General features: G+C 41.7%; 1 protein-coding gene across 5 annotated transcripts in view; it reads left to right on the top strand.

Annotated features, from left to right (window-relative positions):
* Positions 1-23,990, top strand: part of kdm6ba (lysine (K)-specific demethylase 6B, a) — a 75,664-nt gene that overhangs the window by 49,827 nt on the left and 1,847 nt on the right. For 3 of the 5 annotated variants that reach the window (XM_047817852.1, XM_047817855.1, XM_027164976.2), the window contains 19 exons: positions 13,704-13,780; positions 13,867-13,990; positions 14,147-14,239; positions 14,321-14,528; positions 14,765-15,010; positions 16,122-16,253; positions 16,367-16,897; positions 17,046-20,092; positions 20,274-20,400; positions 20,601-20,706; positions 20,805-21,010; positions 21,098-21,195; positions 21,307-21,375; positions 21,629-21,777; positions 22,202-22,316; positions 22,542-22,729; positions 22,883-23,024; positions 23,209-23,335; positions 23,735-23,905. In XM_047817852.1, the coding sequence (XP_047673808.1) occupies positions 13,872-13,990; positions 14,147-14,239; positions 14,321-14,528; positions 14,765-15,010; positions 16,122-16,253; positions 16,367-16,897; positions 17,046-20,092; positions 20,274-20,400; positions 20,601-20,706; positions 20,805-21,010; positions 21,098-21,195; positions 21,307-21,375; positions 21,629-21,777; positions 22,202-22,316; positions 22,542-22,729; positions 22,883-23,024; positions 23,209-23,335; positions 23,735-23,905 (5,874 nt within the window). In that variant the 5' untranslated portion in view covers positions 13,704-13,780; positions 13,867-13,871. Of the gene's footprint in view, positions 1-5,747; positions 6,558-13,703; positions 13,781-13,866; positions 13,991-14,146; positions 14,240-14,320; positions 14,529-14,764; positions 15,011-16,121; positions 16,254-16,366; positions 16,898-17,045; positions 20,093-20,273; positions 20,401-20,600; positions 20,707-20,804; positions 21,011-21,097; positions 21,196-21,306; positions 21,376-21,628; positions 21,778-22,201; positions 22,317-22,541; positions 22,730-22,882; positions 23,025-23,208; positions 23,336-23,734; positions 23,906-23,990 lie in introns of those variants that run through there. The other 2 variants (XM_047817866.1, XM_047817851.1) reach the window with 2 other exon arrangements.

Raw genomic sequence — 23,990 nt, 5'->3', positions numbered from 1 at the left:
GTACAGTACAGTAGATCAGGGGTCTCTGATTTGTCATGGAGTGAAATGATTAGTTCATGCGATCGCTTAGTATTCACATATTAGGAAAATATGTAGCATTTTGTGTGTGTTTATTTAGTTAAGTGAGTGTGGTTTTAAATACAGTTTTTAAAAGTAATTTAAAAGTTGCTTTTACCTTCAAGTTCACATTGTTTTTACAGGTTTTTAAACAAACAAGCTTTATATTTAATCCATTTCGTTTACACAAGAAACCAATTAGGCTTCGAAATGTAACAGCTAAATGAAGTATTCAGCTATATAAAACTGCAGACCTCTCTCACCATATATCATCACACAATTTGGCAACTAGTGTAGATGAAGGCACACAAGGCTGAACTGACTTTAAAAGCATTAATTATATTGTTTATACATTTTGATTGAGGATCGGTTTAGTGGATGATTCCAATGGCTTTAGGTGTGTCTGAGAGTGTCAGTGTTCCAGGCAAGCATGGAGTGTGTGTGTTTGTGGTTTGTGTGTGTGAGAGAGAGAGAGAGAGATAGAGAGAGAGAGAGAGAGAGAGAGAGAGAGAGAGTGTCGGAGAGAGAGAGCATGAGACGGTGTGTGTCAGAGAGAGAGAGAGAGAGAGAGTGAGACAGTGTGTGTCGGAGAGAGAGAGAGCGTGAGACAGTGTGTGTTGGGGGGAGAGAGAGACAGAGAGAGAGAGCGTGAGACAGTGTGTGTCGGAGAGAGAGAGAGAGAGAGAGAGTGAGACAGTGTGTGTCAGAGAGAGAGAGTGAGAGAGAGTGTGAGACAGTGTGTGTCGGAGAGAGAGAGAGCGTGAGACAGTGTGTGTTGGAGAGAGAGAGAGAGAGAGACAGAGAGAGAGAGCGTGAGACAATGTGTGTCAGAGAGAGAGAGAGAGAGAGTGAGACAGTGTGTGTCAGAGAGAGAGAGAGAGAGTGTGTGAGACAGTGTGTGTCGGAGAGAGAGAGAGCGTGAGACAGTGTGTGTTGGAGAGAGAGAGAGAGTGTGTGAGACAATGTGTGTCGGAGAGAGAGAGAGAGAGAGAGAGAGAGAGAGAGAGAGAGAGAGCTCACACACGTGTGGGCTCTTCTTTGTTCTTGATTAGGTTTTTTCTTTTCTTACACCATATGAAAACTGAGGTGTCAGATTAGCAGAGGACTGTGTGTGTGTGTGTGTGTGTGTGTGTGTGTGTGTGTGTGTGTGTGTGCGTGCATATCCCAGATGGTCAGTAGACAATAAAGAAAAGAGCATTGCCTCAGTGTAGTGACATTTGTATGCTGGCCAGTCATGAGAATTAATTCACAGACGTACTTGTGCTTTCCTAATCGCTCTCTCTTTCTCAATTCTTTCAGTGTTACTGTTTCTCTCTTCCTCTTTCCTGTAAACTGTAGCTTACTTTTTTGTTTGTAATTTTCCCAGCATTTTCACTGTGCGTAAACCCACAATGTGAATTTTTTTAGTCATTGATGCTCATCTTAGTTTTCCTTTGTCCTGTTCTGTAATGGCTGCAGTGCTTTTCAGTCTGCTCTTTGTTACTACATGTTAATTATTGACATTACAGAAACCCCTGACCTTTAGATTCTCTCAAGTTCACCAAAAATCAGCTATTATCTCTGAGATTGTTGCACTTGATACCTTCTAAAATGTGGCACGGTTAGCACTTTGAGCTGATTATGAAAAATGTGATATTTATTACCACTGAATTTAATCTTATCTTTTTTAGTGAATATCAGGTCATGGTTTGGAACATTCATAGAAATGTATGGATGCGAAAGAAATGTGATTTGGAGCTTATTTCCTGCGTTGGTGTTTCAGGCTCTACTTGGGTCCATATGGTGTGTTGGTGTTTGACTTGCTCCCTGTAGAGTGTTCAATAAGTAATGTGCTTCCTGTGTGAGGGAAGATGTGTTGTTTGGACTGGAACAGTATGGTGGCCTTTTCCTCTTTAGACACTCTAAAACACTCTTTCTTTTTTCCTTCCTTTCTCTTTGCCTTTTCCATTTTTGGTTAATCAGACCAAGCTAAAACTGCACAGCATGCTTTTTTGTTTAATAGTAGCACTGTCCATCACTCTCCAGAGCTTGAAAAACTCAAACTGTTTTGTTTTTCACATGTACCATTAATCGTTCACTTACAACGAGACCACTGCAAAGTCAAACCAGCTGTAGTTCTAGATTTTATCTGACCTTTTATAGCACATGTCATAAGTCAAGATCTCTGAGCATGAGTCACCTTGAATTGCTATTATCTGATTAATAAGTCTGTGTCTGAAATGGCAGCCTGATATACATCTAGTGTTCTCTGTGTGTGTGCGTGTGTGTGTGTGTGGGTGGATGGGTGGGGGTGTGTGGGGGTGTGTGTGGAAGGAAGAGGAGGGGAGGGGTCATGATTCTGTATCTTGCTGGGGACCAAAGGATAGGGATAACTTTAAAAAAAAACAACAAGAAAACCTATAGTTAGATTTATGCTGTGTATTGTGTTCTACCCAGATAGTGAGACACGTGTGTGTGTGTGTGTGTGTGTGTGTGTGTGTGTGTGTGTGTGTGTGTGTGTGTGTGTGTGTGTGTGTGTGTGTGTGTGTTTAATAGAAACACACACAGAGGCACATATAGAAAACTGAATTAGCTTTTATGAGAAGTTCTGTATTTAAATGAATATTAGTATTAATGAGCCTATAATATACAGTACAGTAGCTCTTGTGCCACTTTCTGTAGCTAATAAAATCACAAGGATGCAAAGTTATCTTCTTAGAAACTTTGCAAAATCTTTTCTGAAAAAGAAACTACATACATTTGTCTGTTTACAATAGTAAAACGAACACCCCCATTTACTAGCATAATTTATTTACAGGTTATTTAAATAAGTATTACAGAGTAGATGTACCATATTCAACTGTGCTGGGCTGTGTAGCATTGAAAGCTCAGCCAAATAAAAACAGAGGGAGGAAGGAGAGGGTAAAGAGGTTCAGGAAGAGAGGGGGGAAGGATAAGAGTTCAAAGTCAAGGTCTAGTGTGTGGAGCAGCATTATGACTTGTGTAAATCACACACAAACACACACACACCCACACACACAGAGTAGGACAAGTTTGACCGACCTTGAAGTAATTTTTTTTTCCTTCACACTCTCAGTGTCCTTCTCTGTGTCCTCCAGTGTCTTACTCTGTGTCATTGTGTGTAATAGTGTGTGTTGAATAATACTTGTTGGATTTGTACATCAAGTCATGACTCAAGCCTTAAATTATGACACTGGCCAGATCTGATAGACTTACCCTCTGTTTGTGTGTGCGCGTGTGCGTGTGTGTGTGTGTCAGTGCTGACTCACGTTGTCCCACAAAGTGGAGGCTGTGCATAAGGATTACTGGCTGTACCAATGACACATAGACCCTCCCACCCCACACATACTCCTTCTGAAGCTGCACTGACAGTTTAATCAGTATCTCATGTTATATGCTGAATAAACACTTTATATGCTGAACTTAACTGAAGATTTCTGTTTGATAACCATAACGCACTGTGTGTGAGTCTGAATTCTGCTGTACCCATGGGAAATGCTGGTGTATTTATAGCTGCAGTTCGAGTGTGTGTGAACAGTTGGAGTTGTTCTCTCCCGCTCTGCTCATCAGGATGCTGATTACAATAGCCTCTGAATGCAGGAATGTTAACGTTGGTGATTAACACACGTACATGTCCATGCATATACACACACACCCACACATGCACACAAACATTTCCTCCATAATGACATATTGGGGGGTGTTTGTGGTATTCCCCAGCCATCAAAGAACTTCCTCTTTGCTGTTCACTGTACCCCTTGGTCTAACACAGAAATTCACACACACCACACACACACAATATATGTTTCTGTCTCTCGCACACACAGTGTATCTCTGTCTCTCTTACACACACACACACCAACTTTGGCACTAATTAAAAGGAAAAAGGGGACAAGTCCAAGGTTGTTGGCTCGGCTAGGAGGTCAGTAGGATATTACCTCATGGGGAAGTAGGGGTGTGTGTTGAGGGCAGGTGGAGTTGGAGCTGTTGTCTATGTTGGGCATCTCAGCTTTGCTCACTTCCTCTATGTGTGTTTGAGCGGTTTCTGTCCAAGAAGCCCAGTTCTCGTGACACACTCCTGTGGTTCAGCCGGTCTGTTATGTCTCGTAGCCGCTGATGTAACGGAGCTAAATATAACGTTCAGTCCTGTGCAGCGTGGGACACTGCTGAGCTCAAACACACACACCACAGCGTCTGTTTGTCATTACTGGGCTGCAACTTAACTCCAAATGCCAACAAAGCAAAGTCTGTCATGTTTAGAACACATTCAAAAATCACACCAGACTTTACTACTTGCTGCTTAATGCATAGCAACGGTTTAAAAATTATTTTATTTACTGTAGCAGCTCTGTATTTGTGGTGATCGCATTAACTTAATGCATTAGCTTTAATTTGACCTGTCCTATTCTAACTCCCTTTCTCCCTCAGTACAAATCCTTAGCACCACCAGGCTATATATTTTGTCATGGGTGGGTGAAAAAGCAAACCTATTATGCTTGATTTTTTTTACAAAATGCCAAAATAGTAAGTATTTTCATATATTTACAATCACAAACCATAGTGTAATATGCTACTTTTTGTCTGAGAGTTCTCAAAATTTTATATATATATATATATATATATATATATATATATATATATATATATATATATATATATATCAATCAACCCAGTCGTTACAAATGTATTTAATGAACATAATTTAACTGTTTATATGTGAACGACATAAAGATAGGCTCTTTGGTACAATTTTTACAGTATATGCTGTGCTATTAAGCCATAAGTGAAGCAAAACTTTCTACCATGACAGACCAGATTAGGTTTGGGCTGATATTATGTATAAGCATACTTGTGTGGTCACGTCAATCTTAATGGCTTTAACGAGAACCTCAATAAGTCACAGTGACTAATAACCAAAAGAACTCTGATCGTAAATATAAATAACATTGATAATGGTCATGTGATAGTAAATCATTCTAATAATAATAAATCATAGACCCCTGGGTACGTTTTACAGACCCCCACTTAGACCCAATGTCCTAAATGACCAGTGAGATAATGACCAGACATTTCCACTTTGTCTTGTCTTACTTTTATCATCTCTCAAATGCACAGAATACATTTTTGTACAATGTTGGAAGTACTTATGCAGGGCTCTCAATTTTTGAAGACAGGCAAGCGTGCCTTCTCCACCGTCATGATTGAGGACAAGCTGTTTCGTGTTGAGGTTTTGTTCAATCTGACCATCCAAAAATACCCTCTCTAACGAATGTTTTTTTTTTTTTTTTGGTTGTTGCGTTACCCAGATAGTGCTATTTTGTGTAGCCTCTTTTTTTTTTTTGATTGGCTGATAAGTGTCGGGCTCGACTAAGAGCTCCAGGGCGCTGCGGCTTATTACATATATGATAAATAGTCAAAAGGTTTTTCTGCGTGAGAACTATGTTGTGTGGCGGAAGAGCGTGACAAAAGACCCAAATGCGTGATACTTGACAGCCCTGCTTATGTTTTTGTGGTGAAATCGACATTGTGTGCTGTTTGTAGTAAGTAGAGGTTTTACTGTGGTGGTGGCGGCGCTGAGGAGAGATTATAGTGTCCCGTGATCTGTAGACACGGTGCCGGACGCGGAAGTGCAGTACCGAGTGATTTGGCTGGATGTCTGCTCACGCGTCTGTACACACGCGGAGATTAGCGGGATGCATGGTCTGAGACAGGATGTTCTATACGACCGTGTTTAAAAGTGCCAAAGCACGTCGCGTTTTATAGCGTGTGACATGGAGTTTGCGCGGTCAGGGAATTCCGGGGTCGGTGGTGACGTCACTTAGCGGGGTGGTGGTGGTGCGCGCGCGTGCTGTTGTTTCAGCGTAGCTTGTCCCTTTAAAACCTCGCGTCACTCAGCGCAATTTGATCCAGGTGCCCTGTGTGTGTGTTCTCTCGACTGAAAAGACCGGCCAAACGTCAACACAGAGTAACCGCTCACACACACACACACCCTCTCTCTCTCTCTCACTCCCGACATCAGTTCACAGTATAAGTGTAAAGTACGGCCAGTGTAGGACGAGATAAAGCTTGTCGCCGCCGCACAGACTGTAATATTTTGCGGTTCTGGAGTCTCGCGTATTTACCGCGGGGAAGAAACTTCACACAGCCGGAGTGTGTGCGCTTTTGTTGGGATCCGAGCGAGACTCTGTGCTGTCCTTCATTCAGGGACACTGAGAGGTTGGAGCTGTAGATGTTCTACGGGAGAAGCTGTTTTCCCCCCCGGATTATATGACCAGGAGCGCACTGGTAACTCAAGCGGTTTTGTTTGAATGGGTTTTATTTCATCATTCATAATTCAATCATTTCCCGGTCGTCGCCTACGTGTGAGTCATTGAACACTAATCAAAAGGGAACACTAAACTCGTGGAAAGTAAAAAAGCTCTTGGTTTATTGGGCAGATCGAGTCGAGCTTTGTGTGCCGAGCACTGAAGAGCTTCACTGCTTTAAGTTTTACAGCAAAGGTAAGCCTTTCATTTCTCTCTGAAATGTATTCGCTTTGTGTTTTTGTTGTTTACTTGGAAACTCGAGTGTCATTGGACGATAATTAGGGATTAAAGACGCAGACTTGCCCGCATAGAGTCGCACAATGAGCGTGTTGTAGTAACCGGAAGCTCCAGGACTCCAGTTTTACCCTTCAGTTACTGGGTACAATAAAGTGAGTAAATTGGTGAGTAAATTCTAACACTGAAACGTGGATGACACCATGTGACAGTGCCACTTCTGGTTCTGTTTGTTTGTTTGTTTGTTCATTCCGGTAGACATTACGCAGTGGGGTAACAGGACTGGGTACTTTAGATTAGATGCTTAGTGATTGTGGAGCCGGTGTGACCACGTGTCTGTGGGGGGCGGGATGATGGAGGTTTAGGGGAAGAGAAGGAGAGGAGAAGCTGCTTGGTAGCTGCCCAGCTGTAGGCAGGGTTAAAGCAGGAGGCGTGGACCATGTGGGCTGGCGCACGAAATGAATGGAGTGCCTGGGCAGCCTTTTACGCACACAAAGCCCAGGTTTGAATGAACATCATTTGCATCATCCTACTACAACCGCCCAGCTGGGGAACTGGAGTTTTTCTGACTCCTATGGTTATGTGTAGGCTACTTTTCTCAGAAACTTCCTGTGTTTAGGTTAGGGAAATTACTCCAGACTAACAAAATATCCTGTTCCTAACTGTCAGCTTGGTTTGTGCAACTTTTCAGTGTGCTTTTCAGTGGGCTTGGTCATTTACAGCATGTCATAAAAGCTGCAGGCGTAAAACTGGGCTGGGGAAGTGGGGACATCCCTTTGAACGTAGTCTTCTGATCAATCAGAGCATCCACACCAAAACAAGGGGTTGTGTTTACTTCTCTTTGAAGTGGTGACAAGGTTCACGGTTATAAAGTTAAGAGTAGGAGCAGTTGCTGAGAATTGCTGCTCCTGATGTTCTTGGTTCTTTCCTGAGACAAGTCCAACAGGATGAAGGAGTGAATGAATGAACCATCAACTTATTAAAGCTGTAGGGTTAAGTCGTTAAACAAAGAATGTGTATGGTTTCCTTTGTAAATGACGTATTCCACTTTGTGAATTGTTTGAGGAATATAATCCATGCTGAAGAGTTTGGGATAGGCAATTTTACAAAAACATCAAGAAATTCTTCAAACAAAGTTTGAATAGTGGAGATATACCATGAAATGTTGTTTTTTTTTAATTACTATGAATTTATATTTATTCACAGTATTATATTACCCAATATCAGAGTAATAGTATTCTATCAATATATTGTCGGACTCTATGTTGAGGCTTGTGGCTGATTTAAGTGGAATGGAATGGGAATGAGTAGGATAGGGGGGTGTTTGTATAAGTGTGTGTGTGTGTGTGTTGTCTTGGACAACTGGTGAGTAAATGGTTGTAGGCTTAGTTTGATTAGTCAGCTTACCCTGCTGTCTCCTTGCTCACTGGGAGTAAGGAATTTAAATTGTGTAACAGAAAAAGTGTTCATGGTGATTCAGTAATCTCCTAACTGCACCCTTTAGTAGTTGAACAGATTTATTTTAGACTATACTAAAGTGGAGGAACTCAGTGTACTGCCCTTAAAACCATACATTCATATATTCCTTCCTAGTGTGATATTTTTGGTTAACAAAAGTGCCATAGTGATAATCAAGATACCAGCATGTGTACGAACACGTACTGATGACTCACATGCACACAAGGAGAAATAATACTTTCACTCTGCTTTGGATTTTCCTTTGTCACCTTATTTGGATTGTATTACCTCACTTTTTGATAAAAATCCAGCAGAGCGAGCACGAGAAACCGAGGGAGGAGCAGTGAAACTAGAGTAGGTGGGACTGGAAAAGGGGAGAGAGTGAGAGTGCTGGAAATAAATACAATCATGTTTCAGTGAAGCAGGAAAGGAGGAGAAAGCTCTGGGAGCAGTGCGTAAGATTATTTGCGCAATAATCGTGGGGGGAGACATCACTGAGGACGAATTGTTTTCCAGTATCACAAACACACTCACATAAACACATTCTCTCAAACCTCCTCTTCTCTCCCTTTTCTGTGTCTCCTTTTAAAAGCAAGACTCTCTCTATATTTGGTCAGTAACTTGATTGTCTTTGGTTGAAATATGTGTGGAATGTTTTGAATTGCTTAGAGATGTCTCTGTCTTTCACAATTGTCCAAATATCTCTCCAACTTTCTGAGCGTCAGACCACACTGCTTCGGCTTTGGCTGGCTACCATAGCGACCGTTGCCTTGGAGACAGAGTCCAAGGCGCAGCTTTCATTCGTTATGTTTATTTTGTTCTTTTTTTGGGTAACTGTGCATTAGTCTGTTTGTGCATCATGCTCTAGTTTCTGGGAAATAAGGGGTGCTGATGTAGGAGGGGGATTTTGGGGGGCTGATCATGTGAGGACATGTTCGCAGGCGCAGATGTCAAGCATCACTCTTCCAGGAAATGAGACAGTAGACTTTTTAGAGTAATAGATTTCAATAACAAATGTGAGCAACTGATCACCATGTTCCAACGGATGAAAAACATCACTCATTTTCTCTGAAAGTTCTACTAGACATCAACTTGGTAAAACTTAGACAGATGGTTTCACACACAGATGGTCACGAACGGCACTTTTGCAGACTTCTTGTGCTAGACGTTCGCGCATTGAGTCACTGCTCTATACGTGCATGCAATCTTATCACGACACTCTTTTTTTCCCACAGGCTGTCTGTTTTTGTGTAACGTCTTTTGATCCTTTGAACATTTTGTCTCTTTTCGTTCTGAGTGTACGTTAAGTTCTTGAACGTTAACTGACTATAACAATATTTCTTACACTGCATCATATAGAATAAAACAAGTAAAAGATGTTATGCTATGAGGGGTAATTTACAAGCTCACTTTGGGTCCACTTTATCTCAGCCCTACTGAACATCTACGGACGTTTTCAGACCAACATGTTAGTCAGCACTCCAACTATAACAATATCAGGGACATGAAAATTCAGGGATCATCTTTAGATTCAACCGTGTCAATCCCTCCAGTACAGGGATCCTGGGATGGTAGAATAAATGGCAAGGCACGTTAAAGCTGTTTGGACAGCGTGTCATGATCCAACACATCATGATACTCACGATCAATATTTATATGTTTATTCTTTTAAGATTTGAGAGCCAAAAGGGAAATTTATTCATTTAAAACACACACTGCTTCTTTTCCACAGGATGTTAGTATGTTTCCCCTGCCCCTTTAGGCTTCCTCCCCCTTTTGGGAGGCCCACTTCCTGTTGCTCTGACGACAACTTCCTGTCTAATCAGCCTCTCTCTCTCTCTTCTTGTTCTGCTTTTTTGTTCCCCATCATTGTGATTCTCATTCATGTACCACTCTCATTCTTTATATTACATTCCCACATATTGTAACAGTTAAAGATGAGAAAATGAATAGTTGTGGACGTAACATTTATCCACACCTATAAGTTTCAAAATGTTAGTAATATCTCCTAAAAATAACGAACACATTTTAGCTGTTTCTAATATCTAAGCACATCTATTGTACATGTTTTTGTTTGACTGCAATCAGCTTCATGATTCATCCTGTTTGTTTCAATCATACTGTTACCTCTTTCTCAGGTACTGGTATGACGCATTTTGTCTGCTCTCTTATTTGGTAGAGCGCTTACCACACTGGCGGCCCAAAATATGGGCCGTTTACTACCAACTGCACCACACTGCTAAGAAAAGAATGATGTTTTCCTAATTAGAAGCTTCATATGTGGAAGGCAGGCATTTTCAAGATGAGAAAAAAAGGTCAGCATTTTCATGCTGCTCAATTCTCATGCTCATTGTGAACACCACTGTGTGTGTTGGGTTACAATGTACATGCCTTACTGACATGTAGTTTGTAGTTACTGCATGTTATGCTGAGTCTAGAACAAGGGGGAAAACCGAGGATGTATTCCACGTTTTTCAACAAGGGGAAAGTTCACTATTCTTTTGCTCTGCTGAGATCAAATGTGTGTCCTAAGTTGAACTGCGTTTCCGGATCTGGATGTACGCTCACTGTGTGGGTGTGTGGGCTTGAAACGCAGTGATGGCATCATGATGATGCTCCAATTTACATCACCAGCATAGCAGGACACACACATGCACGCACACACACACTAAGAGAATGTGTGTTTGATCTCAATCTGAGGCCTGTTACATAATGGTCAAATGTGGACATTCACCCACAAGCCTCGTCTACACAATGTGCCTATTCTCTCTCTCTCTCTCTCTCTCTCTCTCTCTCTCTCTCTCTCTCTCTCTCTCTCTATCACTCATTCGATCTACTTTCCTCATTTCTCCTTTCATCACTTTCCAATTTTTATGACACCCTACTGTTTTCTGTTATCTCCCAGGTTACGTTATTATATTCATAACTTTTCAGTATTTTTCTCCACAATGACCTGATTCGTTCTGAAAGTTAAATGCATATATAATTTAGATTTTTTTTTTAATTTAGAATTTCAGACAGTTGATTTGAGGTTACTATATGATATGGTCTTAGTCAGTAGAAGAAATGTGTGGTTGGTGTTTCTCACCAGGGATCTTTAGTCAACTAAACCTCAAAATCTAAAACGTACACATTTACTGAAACGGTCCATTATGTAAGAATCTTGATGCATTAAGATCTTCATACATTAGCTAGTCGTATGACACATTTAGGGGTTATTATGATATGTACCAACCCAAAGCACACAACAAACCACACCATAGATAATTTCTTATAAACTAACTGATCCCACCCACACTAGCCATTTTCTCTGTAAATTCTGGCTAAATGTTTTGGCTCAGGAATCCCCGATTCGGCACAACCATGAAAAACCCAACCTCTTTACATCACATCCTGTTTGTGTGAACAAAACAATATACCAAAGCTGAGTTAGATGACACGATACTTTGAGAAATTCCCGACACTGTCACTTTCAGTCGTCGCCCCAATCACCTGAACCGTAAAAAGCATGAAAGCGTGTCATGGGCGGAGTCTTTTGGGGTAAACCCTATAGTCTCCATTATCTGATTCACAGGGGTTTCCCCAGTTATGCTTCCAACACATGCATGACGCTCAATATTAAAAATGGTGCTTGATATCAGAAGGTTAGTGTTGTCTGTTTTGGACTCTTATTCTGTCTTGTATGACAGTCTTTTATATCATCAATTACAGACACTTAGGTAAGTTATGGTATGAATTAATTAAATGGAAGCTAATGTTTTGTACTTTCACTATTGATTATATAACTTCACTGGACATGACTCTGTGTGGTGGCTTAGTCATAAGAAGTCATAAGAAGATATGGTTAAGTTTAAAGTAGACTCATCTAGCATTTAGTAGCTGAGATTTGGTTCTTTTGTTTATTCCATGTGAGGTATCATTGAGAAGATGACATTTCTGCATGTAAGCATATTCTGGATTAGTTTCAGTAGTGAGTAAGCTGTGTGTAGTCTATTAATACCCTGTGACTAAATTACACTGTCACTTCCTCCGTCTGTCTTTCTCTGTATCACTTAACCTAGAAACAGACACACACACACACACACACACACACACACACACACACAGTGTCCAGGTTCATCTGGTTTATTTCAGATTTTTGCTATATGGAACAGTAAGACATTGAATACTTTTTTATATCCTATAACACTGGAGATGTGTATTTTGTTTAAAGCATGTTGTTGTGTTTTTTTTTTGTTTTTTTTTTTTTTAAAAAAAAAGAGATCTAACCTTTTCAGTAATTTTAACCAGTGTAATTCAGCAATATGACTTGGCAACAATCACAGCTATTCACAGACACTAGATGCTAAATTGAGAGGTAGGAAATCGTGACTGTGTGTGTGTTCCCTGAGCCTCAAGGCCTAGACAGCAGCATTGAACAGCGACGTCACAATTATTTTTGTCTTTCCCAGATCCTAAAATATCGCTGAGGATTTGAAATAGCACAGAATACAGAGAGCCATAGAGAATGGGAGGTAATGTGGGAAGTGCAGGATCAACACACACACAAACACTCTTTGATTAGCTCTGCGGAACAGTGATGTGTCATCCATATACTTGCTGTGTGCTTGTTTCACAGCTAACTTGTGTTGAATAAGAGTGCCTCATACGCCTCATATTTTGTACTAATTTGATCACGTTTGTGTCTCTGTGTGTATTTTGGCCATGTAGGCAGGAGAGTGTGGGTGTTTGCTATGAACACTGCCAGTTCTCTCCCAGAGATTGCTGCAATTTTAGATTTTAAGACCATCTTTAGATTGTGAATTTTAGACTATATACAGTACAGCCAGTCCATCCTGTTCAGCACTTCTGTTGTTTACTCATTCTACCTGTCTCTCTCCCAGGGTCTCCTAAACCACAATCACATCACACTCTCTCTCGAATCCCTATCCTATTAAGATTAGCATCGGTGTCTTTCTTGTTATACACACACACACACACACACACACACACACACACACACACACACACACACATACAGGAGCAGAACACCAACACACAGTCAAAGCTCAGCAGAAGGCTATATGCTAACACAAGTATACACACACACACACACCTCACACACTGCTGGCCAGGCCCCAATGGACCCTCTGCTTTTCTCTCCCTCTGTTTCTTTCTCTTACTGTGCCAGGAGGCCCCAGGAAGGTTTATAATGGCCTCAGTACACTCTTCCTATAGCTGAACTCCCACTAGTCCATCTGTGCCACACACACACGCACACACACGCACACACACTTACTGCCCCCTACATTCTGCTAGCAGTAATAACAGTGCTGACACTTGCTTAGTTGATATCAACTGTGATTTTAATAAACTGCGATAATTTCAAAATGGTTTATTAAAGACAACTTTTATTGTTTTTCTTCTGGTTTTTATTTCCAGTTTATATTTCATAGGTGATGTTAAAAAGAGAAGCATTTATTATAAATATTAAATATTTGTGCAGAGAAGTCATGTTCAGTGTGATAATTGAGGTGTTTTCCGCTTAACAATTCTGCCGGATAAACAAATGGATTATATTTGTATAAATGTATAAAATTTTGCTGGAAAAATAAGTTCTCTTCTTTTTCACTCACTAACCGTTTAATCAAATCTCTTTTGGCTCTACAGTTCTCCAAACAGTGTGTGAGTTGGTGTGTGGCCCTCTCTCTGCTGCTGTGGAGGGCTTCACGTACACAGCTAGTGTGGTAAGCAACTAAAATCAGAACACGTTACAACGACTGTAGAGTCTTTTTATGTTCAATTTAAAATGTAATAATCATTTATGTTGCAGGCTGGATGCATCACACCGTGGAACAATTTGGTGCGCGCAGCTCACGGGACCCTTTCCCTCTGGATGGACTCAACCGGGGACCATGGGCTCCCATGGGTGGTCGTGCTTGGCCTCCTCCCCCCAGGTAGCTATACCTCTGTATGTCTTAATACCATGCAACAAAATGTAGACAAGCCAGTGTTTGTCTTTAGTTTGACCCAATTTCTATTATATAGGAATACTCACAATTTCTGGTAGGGATATTCAGAACATCACTAAGACATTCTAAATCTTCTTATAGATGCTCACCTGGTGGTCAAACTCAGTTTCTCCCTCACCTCACACACAATCACGTGACCGGACTAAATCATCCAAGTAAATTTTACAACAGTGGGTGAGTGTTTGACACATACGTTGCAGTAATTTACCAAAGTATTAAGTAAAGTCTTAAACAAAATTGTGTTTGTGTACCCAGGCCACTGGCACGTGGAGGGGAAAAGCTGGAGCTATCTCAGGCCTTGTTGCACAGGGATCTCCGAGTTCCCCCAGGCCCTCCCAGGCCATGGGATCCACTTGGTCAGCATTTTGAGCCATTGCCTAGTAATGATCATGCCCGTTTGCACAACGGATACAATGCTGGACCATCTGCACACCTCACAGCCAGAGCTAACCAGCTGTTAAAGGTAGGAGTATAATAGTATAATATTACAGTGTTTTGCCATTACTAATATATACTGTCTGCCTGTTTTGTGTGAGGTCATCACAGATGTTTTGCAAACTCTTTAAATTGTGTTCTGAAAAAGCCTCTGCTAGTGATATAAGAAATAAGTTATAGTATTATAAAATATATCTATATATAGTATCTATATATATTTTCCAGCCTTGAGGAACTGTTTTAATGTTGCTCTCTTTCTTCCAGTATGGCCCCCCTCCTTTTCAACATGGATCCAGGTCCATGCCTCCAATGCCAGACTTATGGGGACAGTCTCAACAACAGAAGCAACAGCCACCTAGGGGCCCTTACTCTCATGCTGGCCAGTTAAAGCGGCCAGCACCCCCTCTGGGAGAGCACTCGGTCATCCAGCACACCCCTCTTTCCCTAAACAGGCCTAATGAGGACTGTCCCAGCCCAAGCAAGAGGAAGAGGAGTTCTGACTCAGAACAGGTAGGGAGCACTGGCTAAACTGATCTGTTGTCTAATAATAATGCCTGTCCCTTGCTTATTTAGGGGTGCCTCATGGTCTAACCCAGGGGTCGGCAACCTTAAACACTCAAAGAGCCACTTGGACCTGTTTCCCACAGAAAAAAAAAACACAGGGAGCCACAAAACCCTTTTGACATCTAAAATGAAGATAACACTGCAAGTGTAGAAAAAAACAAAATAAACAAAAATAAAACAAACAAAAATATTTTGAACAGTTTGAACTAACCTTAAGAAAAAAGACGCTGGGTTGAAGGTTACTTTCAAATAAAAATTTCAATGTCTAATTGAGTCCTCTTCGTATTCATGGCCAGGGCTCTCAAGTTTTGAAGACAGGCAAGTGTGACATCTCCAAACCCCCAAACCCCAATTTTTTTCATTGGTTGTTGCATTAAATCTGTCCCAGATAGTGCTATTTTCTGATTGGCTATTGTGTAGCCTCTTTTTTTGATTGGCTGATAAGTGTCAGGCTCACTAAGAACTGAGACGCGCTTGATTCCTGCACGGTTCCATAGAGACAGCAGTGTGGACTGATACATTTTGTGCGCGGGAGAAAAGACCAAACTCTCAACGTGTGACACTTGACAGCCCTGCATGGCATCAAAATTTTAACTTGCCGGCTGCAGCAAACCAAAAATGCGTCTGCTTCTGTGTGTCGGATTTCGCAAGTCGGCAGTTATGACGCATAATTTGAGCGACAAAAAAAATTAAACACGGTTTATTTTAATGTTACAAGAGCATCATAATCTTAGAAACTAGAATTAAATTTTTTAAACTAACAAAATAAAATAAATTTAAATTAAATATTTATTTTCCAAATCTAGAGCCGCAGCAGAGGGATGAAAGAGCCACTTGCGGCTCCGGAGCCGCGGGTTGCCGACCCCTGGTCTAACCTTTAAATAAACACTTCTATATGTCAGACCATTAAATATTTTACAGACAATTGGTATGCACTTTTTGTTTTGGAACACAACATACTAGTCTATCAAGGATGATCAAAATTATGCAAGTAATTAGGTACTATTTATGAAGCTTGTTTTAGTGCTTGATATTTAGGTTTTGTCTTTTTTTTTAGCATGTTTACCACCCATACTCAGTAGGCTCTTCACTGCCCTTGCAGCATCCTCAGTCCCATTATCCCCCTGTCCAAAAAGGGGCAGCAACTTGGGCTCCAGTAGAACGCAAGACAGACTACAATGAGTTTCAGGTCAGTGACATTTTAAAAGGACTAAAACTATCCTTTGCATTTTATGTTGGCCTTTGTTTTCATGTCAAATATGTCAATTTATCTAACATGTTCATTCATCTTATTGTTCACAGGGCTTGCGCAAACAAGACATGGGTGACTGTAATTACAAACAGTATCCATCCTCCAAAGCTTCACCCATCTCTCCACCTTCCATCACTTCTGCCAGCAGCTATGAACACGCCCGTGGTAATCCACCCCTACCTGTTAAGCCTTCTCAATCACCACAGTCTCTGGGGTCCTCCTCACAGAATGTCCACCTCCACCGAGCAACATTCCCCTTCCCCAACAACAAGCCTTCTGCTCAGACTGCGGGGGAGCAACAGGTCATTCCCAACCACAAAATGCATCCCTCTGAGGTGAGGTCTACTGGCAGCCAGGCACCTCTACCACAATCTTCATCATCCTTGGCTGATAGAAAATGCCCAGTCCCCACACCAGCACATCACACCACCGTGCCTTACAGCCACTCAAAATTCCAGCCCCATCCAGGACTGGTTCGCACCACCAACCCCTCTTCCAACAGTGGGACACAGGTGTCAGCACCTCAATGCAACCCGCATAAGCCCTGGAGGAACCGGATCAAACTTGATAATCAGACCTCAGTGAGTGTACAATGCAGACGCAAATAGCCAGGATCTTAAAATTTTACTACAGTGTCCATGTACATATCTGTCCAGATAAATTATGGTTTTGTTAAAATCACTTTATATGTGAATTAGTATGTTTACAATAATATATTTTTCTCTTTAGGAGTTGGGTCCTTATCACAGATCGGTGGATTCTCAGATTTCTTCTTCATCTCTGCAGCAACAGCAGAGTAGAACTGGGAAGAATAAAGACGAAGGCACCTCTCAGGCTCGGGCACCAGTTATCACCTCCACAGTGCCATCCCTGGAACCTTCATGTTCTCCTTGTCCAGTGGGGCGCTACAGTAGTGTGGAGGCTATGTCCACTATGAGTTCAGTGTCCTCTTCTAATGCTTCTCCAGTCAGCACCATTAACAGCTGGAAGACTGCACACCCTTCAGCACTAGTCTCAAACCCCTGTTCGAATCTATCTGCACAAAGTCTCCCACACCAGGAGTTTCAGAGAGCCCAATCTGGCATAGCAAACCATCCAAACCACCAACAGAAGGCGAAGATTCAGGAATCCCATCTATCCCACCAAGGGCAGGACAGACCCCATTATACCCCAGTTGTGTCTTCAGCCACTTCCTCTCTCAGCTCAGGGTTCCAGAGATCAGGAAATAATGACATCACCAGCAAGGCCATTGACAACCTCTTGCAGGCTGCAAGTTCACCCCTTCATCACTCTCAGCCTGCAGTGTCCATTACTGTGAACACAGACCTTCAACAACAGTCTGATGCTTTACATCATAAATTGCCTCACCAGGTAGCCCCAACCACATCTCAGGTGCCACCTGCCCAAACATATCAAAGGCCATGTCCACAACCTAGCATCTCTAGCCCCCAATCCATTGAGGAAGCACTTGCAAAGCTTGATGCTGAGCTTCGGGGCCATATGCGAGCTGAGGAGAGAAGGAAGGAACAAGAGGAAGAGGAGAGAAAACACAACACAGAGAATGAGAAAGTAAGAAACAAAAAGGTAAATGAGGATTCTGCAACTGAGAATCTGGAGAGCTTGCTGTCAAATAGTGCTACTGATCCACCCCCTCCATGCTTGTCTCCAGCCATTACACCTTCCACAGTTTCACCGCCATCCCAGGCATCTCCACCATTTCCCTGGCTGAGCAGAGGAGGTGTGTCTACGCGTCCTTTGGCAGCTGGTGCAAGTCCAGTAGAAAGGTCTCGACCACCTCCTCTCACTCCTCAAACAGACTATGCTCGAGAAAAACAAAGGCAGAGAGAGCAATGGAATGCTTCAGTCACTCCTACTTCCCAAAATACTACAGGGATTTCTGCGTCTATATATTCCTCCAAACATGTTCCAACAGAGTCTTCAAATAAACCAATACACACAAAATCCTGTTCATCCAAAGTATCTACCATGCAGAAGAGCTCTCATAACATCAAGGCTGTGGGTCTTGTCTCAAACCCTGCAAACATGCGAGAACCCCCCAAACTTTACCAGGCCTTTCCCAGGGACACTATATCATCCTCACCAAAAGATACATATCCAGCCAATCTCCAGAAGCAGGCAAGTGGTGGGCTAAGCTCTAGCTTGGATTCAGATAGTGCCCAGTTTGAGGAGGAACCATCTGAGCTCTTGCCTGATGGTTTGGCAAACATTATGAAGATGTTGGATGAGTCCATTAAAAAGGAGGAAGAACTATACTCTGGCCAGACTGGTGGGCAGCCTGACCCAGAGATACCATTTTCTCTTACAGTGGCACCCATTAAGAGCTATTCGTTTGCCCCTGACCTCATGCCTACCCTGAAACAACCTTCAACAGAGGAATATTCTACTGACACCCATGCTAGCCCACCTGTCCTGAGTCGTCAAGGATCTTTGGCGTCCCCTTGCAGCCGCACTTCTTCCCTTGAAGAAGAGGAGGATACACTAAAAATAATCCAAAAATTTGACACTACTGTAAGTACTCAGCCTCAAGATAGTGGTGTTGGCATTACAGGAAGTAGTTATCGCCATAGTGACTTGGCCAAGCTTTATGGAATATCCGAGGGAGCAAAGAGTGAATGTGACGAGGAGGAGGAGGCAGAACAAGATGATGACATACCGTCCTGTTCTCCACCACCTATGAGGCCACACCTGCATCAGACAGGTGTGAACAGCATGTTTAAAAACTTAGCCTCTGTGCTGGGGAGCCAGAAGTATGCCTACCGTGGGGGACCGTTTGGTCGACCACCACCTTCAGCTCTGGTAGGAGTGAAGTACTCTTCATCACTTTCATTGGGCCCAGATATTTGCAGACAACAAAGCACTTCTCCCACATCAGGCTCAATCAATCACACAGGCTTTAAGCATCAATCCCAAGCCTTAGTGAATTCTACCTCTGAACAAACCTATTCTTTCTCACCATCAGGATCAACACCAGAAAGAAAAGATGTTGTAGTCAGCCAGTCTGATCTCTCTGGTTGTGAGGAGGAAGACAGGGTAAGAAAGGTGCTAATGGATGAAGATCATTGTAGTGTAAATGACTCCACAGAGGTAAAACCCAGGCTAACAACAATCTCAGAATCATCACTTGCTGAGCTGGGTCGTAGTTGTGAGGTGATGCTAAACCGACATAATCTCCCCTCGATGGTATCATCAGACCACAATAAGAAACATATTCCACGTATATCTGAGAAAGCTAGGAAAAGGGAGCAGGATTATAATCAGGAGAAGAAACACAAACGCAGTAGCAAAAAACATGAGGAAAGAAAAGAGAAAAAGAAAAAACACAGAGAGAAACAAGAAAATACATCTTCTTCATCAAGCTCAAGCCGAAGGCACAAGGATGGAAGACCACACAAAGAGAAAAGGGGCCATGTAGACAGTCAGAAAAAAGAGCTCTGGGAGAAAGAAAGAGAAGGGGAGAAAAAGAAAAAGAAAGAGGAAGGGGGTGAAAAAGAGGAATGGATATGCCGGAACAAGGAGAAGAAGACAGGAAGTTCTTCATTGGATCATGCGGAGTCTTCACCTGCATTGGGTTCTGCAGACTTTCAGAAGTTAAAGGCTCTGACAGATGGTCCACCAAAAGAGCTGAAGATTCGCCTGATTAAAGTGGAAAGTGGGGATCGAGAAACCTTCATTGCCTCTGAAGTTGAGGAGAAGAGAATTCCACTTGGGGAAATCACCATCAAAAACACGGCCAGTGAAATCATCAGATCATGCAAGTGAGTTACAGACACAGTGATAGTTGTAACTAAGACTTTTTTTATTAGTAAACAAAGTCAACTTGCTAGGAGAGTCACAAATATTATGGCTCTAAAGGTCCAATAACTTATCAGTTATAAGTGACAGTACTTTGACTTATTCAGGCAAAATTAATATTAAACCCAGATTTATTGGTTTCAGGGGAGCCCGTATTAAGGGGAAACACAAGGAGTCCTATCTACTTCCAGCGTTCTCGGTGAAACCTGTTCTGTCCATGGAGCACCCAATCCCACATGAAAAGCTCAACCCTCCTACACCCAGTATCTATGTAAGTTTTTCAGAAACGCAAACAGACGGCTTCATGGTTTGCTACAACAAATATATAATAGAATGCTGCAAAAACAGTGTAAGGAGTAGCCATACATGTACAATGGATATTAAAAGGTCTACACAACCCTGGAAAAATAGCAAGATGTAGAAACATACATAACCAACATACATAATGTCTGATACCATTATCCATTACAGCTGGAAAGCAAGAGGGATGCTTTTTCTCCTGTGCTGCTTCAGTTCTGCACAGACCCCAAGAACCCCATTACTGTCATCAGAGGACTAGCAGGCTCTCTCAGACTGAGTGAGTACCACACAAAGGGCAGCATCAGTATTTTTTCTACTACTATGTTCAACAATTTTATGGGTTGTGACTGTCTTTTGATTTTGCTTTGGATACAGATTTAGGTCTCTTCTCCACAAAGTCACTGGTGGAGGCAAATTCAGAACATTCAGTGGAGGTGAGAACTCAGGTGCAACAGCCAGCAGATGAGAACTGGGATCCCAATGGCACTGCACAAGTTTGGCTATGCGAGAGCAGCCGATCACACACTACCATAGCCAAATATGCAGAGTACCAGGCTTCCAGCTTCCAGGAAAGCCTACAGGTCAGTCAAGTAAACTTTTAATGGTTCTGAGTAGTATTAGTCATTTTCATTTTGATCAAAATCACACAATTTGTTCTGTTCCCACAGGAAGAAAAAGCTAGTGATGATGAGGATTATGAGGATGAAGATGAGAAGAAACCTGCCATTAACTTGGATATCACAGGCAGTAACTGCTCAAGCTCCAGGTATTTTAAAATAGACTATTTGAAGCCTGTTTCTTCATCAGCCAGTATTAAGATCACACGGAATACATCTTTATAGTTCTGTTTAATAAATTGTACTGATTTTTATTTTAGTTCAGAGCAGAAACCTGTGGGGAAAATCATCAAATTTGGTACCAACATTGACCTCTCTGACCCTAAGAGGTAAGAAGAAAACTTGTTCATAATATCTTGTATTTATATAGTATACAAAACATTTTGTGTCCATTGATTTGGTTGAAGTCAGTTATTTATTTATTCATTCATTCATTCATTTTTTTTATATTCGAAAGGATGTAACTAAATAATACACTGTAAAAATGTAACTTAATGTAATTAAGTGAATATAATAAGATTTGGCCCTCGTGTACAATAGGTTGTGATCCTGCTGTTAAACATGTATGATCTTTGTCTTCAGGTGGAAGCCCCAGCTACAGGAGCTGCAGAAGTTGCCAGCATTCATGCGAGTGTCCTCCAGTGGCAATATGCTCAGTCATGTAGGCCACACCATCCTAGGCATGAACACTGTACAGCTTTACATGAAGGTCCCTGGCAGTCGCACACCAGGTTAGTATTTACATGTGCGTTTTAAGGGCACATGTATTGAGCTGTCTGTTGAATATATACACTTTGCTTTGTCCACATTCATTGGAGATTTTAACAGGTAAATCTGTCATGTTTTGAGGAAGTCCCCCTGTTCCCAGCCCTCATGCCGGAGTTTTCTCTGCTTCCGATACACATGATTCATTGAATCGATTAATCATCATTTTCTGAGTTGAAATGTTAGAGCATGGGAAAACATGCTGGACGGGAGGTACTTTGGGCCAGGGACCAGGGCTCAGAACGTGCATAGCTACTCAGGGTTTATAATCATTTGATGTTTTATCAGAAAGTGGGCATAAATTCAAGACGAAAGACACATATGAATTGTGTATTGTATATGCGCTTGTGATTAATATGTATGAATTTATGTTCAAATGCCTGCCCATAGGTCACCAGGAGAATAATAATTTCTGCTCTGTGAACATTAACATTGGCCCTGGAGACTGCGAGTGGTTTGCTGTTCATGACAACTACTGGGAAGCCATCAGTGATATCTGTGAGAAGTAAGAGGCCATGACCAAATATTGCCTAATTACTGCCTAATGTAATTTTTTGCCTGTGATGGATATATAGTCATTTTTGAATAGAATCTAATTATGTATATAAAAATTAGGTTATAATCAATTAATCCATTTAATATAACAAAAATATGCACACATTTGGTCTGTTGTTTTGTGTTTGTCCGTTAGAAATATTGTCAAATTATGTTTTTTAATTCTCACTTTCAGGCACGGGGTGGATTATTTGACAGGCTCATGGTGGCCAGTGTTGGAGGATCTCTACAGCGCCAATATTCCTGTGTACCGTTTCATCCAGAGGCCTGGAGATTTGGTGTGGATCAATGCAGGCACTGTACACTGGGTCCAGGCTGTGGGTTGGTGCAATAACATTGCGTGGAACGTGGGTCCACTGAATGGTGAGTCGCCCCCTAGTGGGCAGGCTAGGTATGAATCATAGTGGAAAATCTAGAGGACTGTATATAAAAGGAGTCAAGACACAGATTAAAGGAGATTTACTGAATAATTGTCTTTTGTGCTCTTGTGACTGTGAACTATTATTGTTCTTTAAGGATACCAGTACCAGTTGGCTCTGGAAAGGTTTGAATGGAACGAAGTGAAGAAGGTCAAGTCCATTGTGCCCATGATTCATGTTTCCTGGAACGTGGCCCACACAGTTAAAGTTACAGACCCTGACACTTACAAGATGATTAAGTGAGTATCTGCTAATATTACAAGAAACATGATATTGATTACTAGGTGTGTAATTATGCTATTTTGCTATGTTGGTTCTGCATAAGGTAATAAAGAGATTTAAATAAGGCACTTAACATTCCATATAATATGTCCTGTACCCTGAATGTGAACTGTAGTTGACAGCTTTATTATCTATCATTAGGCACTGTCTCCTGCAGTCCCTGAAGCACATTCAAATTCTGAGGGACCAGCTTGTAGCTGCAGGGAAGAAGATCTCTTACCAGAGCAGAGTAAAAGATGAACCAGCCTACTATTGTAACGAGTGTGATGTAAGTACTTCAGTGTTCTTGCACTGTGGAAACAATTGAGAGTATGCATTTGACTTTGCAATTATGCAGGTTGTTGATCATGACTATATACTCACAAAGTGTGGCCCACATGTGGACACAGCAAAGTATTTTATTTGACTATAACAAGGGGAACAATACTTACTTCAATTACAACAGTTTTTTAAACAAGAACCAGCTTAGAGTCTGTAGCAGGTCATGTGATGCAGCTAAACTCGTCCTGAGATTAGTTACAGGCCCAGAAACCCTGTTTGGAGATGTGCATATTTGTCTGTACACATCTAGGACAAAGAAAATGACATTTTCAGCTATGATGTCAATGATGAAGACAAAATAAATCATTGAATCCTGCTGAACTATATGATGCATTACTGTTTAAAGGTGGAGGTTTTTAACCTGTTGTTTGTGACGAGTGAGAACGGGAGTAAGAAGTTGTACGTGGTGCACTGTGAGGACTGTGCCAGGCAACGCAGCCCCAATCTCTCCAACGTAGTTGTGCTGGAACAATACCGTATCGAGGACCTAATGAACACCTACGACAATTTCAGCTTGGTAAGAACACAAAAAACACATACGCATGCACTTCATTTATGCCCTTACATGCAAACAATTTGAGACACTGAAGTTACACTATATT

Source organism: Tachysurus fulvidraco, chromosome 1 (assembly GCF_022655615.1).
Source record: "Tachysurus fulvidraco isolate hzauxx_2018 chromosome 1, HZAU_PFXX_2.0, whole genome shotgun sequence".
In the NCBI taxonomy this organism is placed as follows: Eukaryota; Metazoa; Chordata; class Actinopteri; order Siluriformes; family Bagridae; genus Tachysurus; species Tachysurus fulvidraco.
The sequence above is the reverse complement of the archived record's forward strand: the minus strand, read 5'-3'. Positions and strand labels throughout refer to the sequence as shown.